The sequence below is a fragment of the Lissotriton helveticus genome, chromosome 1_1 (assembly GCF_964261635.1).
Source record: "Lissotriton helveticus chromosome 1_1, aLisHel1.1, whole genome shotgun sequence".
Lineage (NCBI taxonomy): Eukaryota > Metazoa > Chordata > Amphibia > Caudata > Salamandridae > Lissotriton > Lissotriton helveticus.
Genome location: NC_136057.1, coordinates 751,730,166 through 751,736,165, shown reverse-complemented (window position 1 = coordinate 751,736,165; position 6,000 = coordinate 751,730,166). Strand labels below are relative to the sequence as shown.

General features: G+C 43.5%; 1 protein-coding gene across 2 annotated transcripts in view; it reads right to left on the bottom strand.

The window, feature by feature from the left end:
• Nucleotides 1-1,047: 1,047 nt before the first annotated feature.
• The window catches only part of PRICKLE1 (prickle planar cell polarity protein 1), a 139,940-nt gene continuing 134,987 nt past the window's right edge, over nucleotides 1,048-6,000 (bottom strand). For both annotated transcript variants that reach the window (XM_078674285.1, XM_078674286.1), the window contains exons 6-8: nucleotides 5,477-5,663; nucleotides 3,767-4,642; nucleotides 1,048-2,987 (exon numbers count right to left, since the gene is read on the bottom strand). In XM_078674285.1, the coding sequence (XP_078530411.1) occupies nucleotides 2,122-2,987; nucleotides 3,767-4,642; nucleotides 5,477-5,663 (1,929 nt within the window). In that variant the 3' untranslated portion in view covers nucleotides 1,048-2,121. The remainder of the gene's footprint in view (nucleotides 2,988-3,766; nucleotides 4,643-5,476; nucleotides 5,664-6,000) is intronic.

The window sequence follows — 6,000 nt, the reverse complement described above, 5'->3', positions numbered from 1 at the left end:
TTGGGTAAGGCAGTGTTATACCCTTTGAGACATTGCAGCAGGAATATGCCCTGGCTAAGACACAGCGGTTTAGATACCAACAATTGACACACATCCTGAAGAGGGGCAGAGTAATGGAGATGGACCTTCCCGACCATACTCCGCTGGAGAGCTGAGTCCGGGCGACTCAGTTACCCAAGAGCTGTCTCTTAGCTGTATCACACTATAATAAACAGCACATTGGATAACCTGGGGAAATTACAGGAGAAATTGGAGACAGATGTGGGTGCCCTGGAGGATGTGGACTGGGAAGCAACACTGATGCTCCCTAGAGAGGTTGCCATCTGGGCCTGGCACCGCCTGATCCAGTTCAGCAGCCTCCAGAGGTCCTACTACAACATGCCTCGCCTCCATAAAATGGGGAGTACAGAGAGCCTGGTGAGCCTTCACTGCAACACAGATGTGGGAACCTTCCTCCATACGACATTGGGCTATTGGGGATAACAATATTGGGCACCAATTGTCAACGAATTGGAAGACACGATGAAAGTTGGCAGTCCCAAGATTCCCCAATTGATTATACTAGGCATACCCAACGATGTGGACATCCAAAGGAAACAATTACTGTGTTGTATGCTGGGCTTTGTCGTTCCCAAGAGACCTGGCCAAATTTGGGGAGTGCCGGGGAGGGTGCCCACGAGGGCCATGTAGCGAGAGCGAATGAATCTAATCACGGAGGTGGAGAGAGTCGCTTATGAAAGCAAAGGTTGTCCCAGGAAGTTTGAAAAAAGTTTGGGGGAACTGGAGGTCATGGACTAGCGGAGGACCCTGGCGACACACCCGGTGATGAAACTCCAACTCAATAACATTACCAATGAGGGGGAACCTGCACTGGAGCATGGAGAAAGATATGCAGAGGGGTTAAGCTTGGGTACGGATTGCCTTCTGGGAGGAGGGGAAGAGCAATGGGTAACATGGATTAGGGATTCTGTGTACATACAAGAGCGTATTACACGTGTACTTCTGTTTGTTCTGTAAAAATCAATATGAAAACAAGACAGTCAAAAATAATATAGAATGGTTTTTATAAAAGAACAGCCATTGAAATTGCATGTTTGTTGTACCGATATATTCCAGGTCTTTTTGCGTTTTGTTTTACATTTATACAGTGTACAATGTCTGATCCATAAATAACACTTGCACAATTACAAGTATTTACACTTCCTGGCCATGCATGCAGGGCTTTCTAGCTAAACCAAGAGGCACAAGATAAAGGTTTTGCATCACAAAGTAATACAGATTTCCAAAATGCTAAGCTCTATAAAACCCTGACAAAAATACAAGCGACCACTGTAAAGCTGTTGTCAAGCCCACTCCCCACGCCATTCTAAAAGTGTGGCACGCTTCTTGCAATTCAGGGATATAAAAATATCAGGTTTTAAAATTTTAACTATACAATATGTACATTAATATTTGCATTATTAAATTATGAATACACTTATTCTACTAAATGGTACATTATAAATATAAACATTTGGATGTTTAACTGGAGCGCATGTAATACTCTATGTTGTAAAAGTTAGCTAATGAGTTTCAGGAGACAAGAGCCTGCTTTGTTTCCAAGATGACCTGCCATTTCGGGGAAAACTAAAGCACTATATATTGCATTCTAAATGACTAGTAACAATGTGTATACCCCCAATAAAGCAAACCCATAAACATTCAGAACCGCCCAAGTTCCCTCCTTAATGAGAACGATGTTTCCTTCAATCGGATCAATGGAATTCTTGTTCATTCAGGTTGTTTGGGAACTGTATGCTACATTGATTTAATGGACATATTTCTTTAGCACTATAGGTCTGTCTTCTGATTCAAAACACCAAGACTTAGGAAACAAGCTGTATTAAAAGCAACTGCAGTGCAATGGAGAACCACACGTAAAAAGTAAACCTGGCAATCGCGTAGTAAATGCTTTGAAAGGAAACATCAATAATTTTAAAATTGTAATTGCCATTAGGAATATTTGTTACATTGATAAAGCACTCAAAATTAACTTATCAACTTGCATAAATACATTAACTGTAGTTTTGATTGTAACTGCAAAGTCTTCTAACGAGTCAATATAAAAAGGTGCCCAAAAAGCTAGGAAATAATGCAGTTTTTTCCTTTGTGTCCCTTCTTTTTCTTGGATTTGGTGGTTCTTTGGCCCATCTGAGAACTTGGGTAGACAGTTTTTGGACAAGAAAGGTCGTCTGTGTAGTACTGATATCTTTGCGGCCGCGGCTGTGGAATAGGCTGTCCCAGAAAGTAGCCTTCCTCTTCAGAATCAGAAGAGGATGATGAGCAAGTTGAACACCAAGAGTCATCATCCTCACCGTACAGTGCCATCAATTTACCCGCCATTTGGTTCTGGTTTTGTAGTCCATAACTGGAAGAGGCATGCGCGTATTGTCCAAAACGCTCAGAATTCTGAACGTACGCCTGAATTTCATGGGTTTTATTGTGTAAAAGTCTATTATAGTCATCATGAGTGTAATGACGAAGTCTCTCCTTTGGAGGGGACTTTCGCTCTGAGACCAGGTTAAGGGCATTGTCAGAACGGGACTTCCTGCTCCTCCGGTGGCGACTGTGATGGTGACTGTGCCTATGGCTTCGCTCATCAATATTGTAAACGCGTCTGCGAGTCCGTTCACTCATTGGCGGATGGCGGACGTGTTCAGAACTCCCATTGTCAATAACATCGTCTGAAAACTTGACCTGCTGTGGTCTAGTCTGGGATTTGGATCTCCTCAGAACGGACACGTGCATTGGTTTTTCTTCTGGCAAAGGCTTTTCTTGACATAACTCGGAGCTTAAACTTTTCAAAGATTCAGCACTTCTGTGAAGCATGGACGAGTTCATTGTTCCCATGATGCTCATTTTCTCACAGTCTTCGGCCTCCATATCTTGGAAACTTTGCAGAGAATACAAGGACGGTCTTTGCTTGCCGTCGACATCTCCCGAAGCCCCTGAAACGAGAAACAACAATTACAGAACTGTACCTTCTAACTCTCATCTTAAATTCGATGGTGGAATCGCCACCTTATAGACAAACTAAAATTAGAAAACCCTTTGGAGCGCACCATATTCATAACGAATCTGACATATTAAAAACTAGTACGCGTCCTGATTTCAGTGATAATTATTTTGCAAGAATATACAGCTAAAGTCGTCAGATATGTTCCCTCTGTCAATTTATGCTTTTGTTCTTCCCTTCTCACCAGATCGAAACGTATATTGTAAACACCACACACCACTGCACTCTTGGAGGGCAATGTTTAGCTTGTGGAATTCTCTCACTGAACTCTTCTGCTCTGCACTGTAGAGGCGAGTGCAGAAAGTTGGGGGAAAAGGGCAGTAAGATTACACTGATATTCCCTCCCCGTCATGTCTAGCGCATTTTCAAATAAGTAGTATTATTTCTATTCATCTTGTAACAGTCTCTGTAACTTGTGCCAATAAAGCATATGCTACAAAAACAAGGATCATGGTTACTGCTGCTACAGTTTACCCAATTTGTTGGGTTGGAACATTTTCCGCTACACCGTATTTGGAAAGAACAGGCAAGGGCAGGAAGTAGATTTAAGCACACAGTTAATCAAACCTCAAATATTTAACCTAACTTTTCTACGTCCCAGTCAAGGATGTAACCCTGTCTGTCAACACAAATGCTTTACTAATCTACAAGCTCAGTTCATCATTCTAACAAATAACTAAATATTTTACTGAGCAAACACATTTTAAGTACCTGTGATATTGGACAACGCCAAGGAATCCAGGGAGTCTCGGACACTTTGCTCTTGAAGCTTCAGATCCTCAGACAAACATTCCAGGGAACCCTCGTACCAGGGGGCCTCCTTATGCTTGTAACCAACACTTCCATGCTCAATGTCCAGTTCTTGAATTTTTCTGCTGCTGGCAGGGCCCGGATGGCTACCATAAGCCGAATCACCAAGTCCATCTTGGGACTGAGTCCAGTACATATCGGACTCATATTTTTTGCTGGCCAGGCTTTGGCTCTTATCGGTCTTTTTCATATCTAGCCTGTTTTTGACTAGGTTGTCGGTGATCCAGTGCTCATTGGATCGATGATCTTCAATGGGTTGCTGGAAGATACCCTGGTCTCCAAATTTTAGCAACAGCTGTGTCATGTAGTCTTCGTGCTCGGCCCATTCTTCATGATCTTCTGGTGAATCTTGCTCGCCTCTTCCTTTCCAGAAAGAATCACTGTCGAAGCTTCCTCTTTGCCTTTGAAGGCTCAGGTCATCGAGCTTACGGGAGATTGTGTCGTCAGCATTGCCAGAAATGGAAAGACCTGGGAACTTGTAATTCAGTGCAGGTGACAACAAGAGGGACTGTCTACATTGGTCAGCAGACCGGCTGCTTTTCCCCATGCGCACACTTCTCCTCGACTCTCTTGACCGCGCCGACTGGAACGCGGAATCAGAAGAGTCAGAGGCATGAACGTCTTCTCCTAAACTGCATGTTTTAGAGCAATAAATCCGTCCTTGTTTAGGGAGGAAGGGGCACCCCAAAAGGGATGATTTGCACTGTGCACAAGCAAAGCAAGTCTCTGTGGCATGCCAATGCTGCCCATCATAGGTCATCTGAGCATGATCCACACCTAAAATTGGAGTGAGAAAAAGGTTGTGTTAGGTAATAACGGTAGGGACACAATGTAATGCAACATAAGCACCATGCCAAGATACAAACTTCAGTCCTATCTATCATGCACATAGTGAAAGCAAATTAAGTTAAATCCATCAGAACATAACAATGCGTGTCGGTGTGTACTAGGCAGCATTTCAATAAAAGGCAGGAGTTAAATATGAAACAATGCTATCTTCTAGAAAAACAGGCGTATCTAGACAAAGAAATATAGGTTTAGTGACTTGAACCCATATTTTTGTCACAGCATAAGATGGACCAGATCAAGGTAAAAAGGTTTCACTGGCCATGGACTATATCACACCGTACAGTGTTAATTGTAAAATCAAATCACCACATTTTGACCGGGGTCCAAACCTAACACTTTCAGAAACCCAGTAGTTGATTGTACTAGAAACACTCGCACCACCGATATTAAATCATAACAGGGCTAAAGGACCAGCAAGAGGCAACACGGGGACTGCAGCGATGACTTTTTATACAGTGCAATTTGTATTCATGCCTGACATTATTAAAAGCATGCAAACTTAAACGGATGTGTCCGAAACTCCATTATGTAAAATGTGCTTGCATAGCGAGCCCTGTCAAATCGGAGTGGGCGGCATAATTATTTCATCAGCCCTCCTGAAGTGCCATTGGAAGGGTGCCTCGGAGCTTGGCTGGCTGAAGTACTTTTAATGAACATAGGTCTCTTGAGTGTTGACAGTGGTAGTCTACACAACTCGTTTTCTGAAGCAGTGGGGCCAGTCCCCCGCCCCCCCACCCCCCATTAGGCTCTAGGTTTCCTTACCAATATGTTCACCGCAGGACTCGCAGTACTCGGCATAGAGTGACTCGAAGCATCCACAGCAGAAGGGCCGTCCGTCCTTCATGATATATCTCTGCCCACCGAGGACAGTCTCACACTCGAAGCAACAGAAATGCTTCATGTGCCAGTGGCGGCCTTCAGCCTCTGTGCACTCGTCTGCAAAAATTATCTGCAAAATTAAGAAAAAACTGATTTTCGTTAGTTAAAATGTCCATGGTGTAGCTTCTCAGAATGTGCAACTCTTGGGGGAGGGGTGATTGACAGGTCAGGCAGTGTGCATCAGCAGGGCAAAAGTTGTGCAACTGATGTTATGATTTTTCAAAGGCGAACATGCAGTAAGACACCCAGGCATACACTGGTACCCTCAGTGGGAATGTTCCACTCTTTTCCACAGTAAGTGCACTGATTGACTTTCCACCTTTGGCTAGATAAAACCATACCTAGGCAGAAGTGAACATGTGGTCTGAACACACAGGATAGAATGAGAGAGTTGGCAAATTTACAAA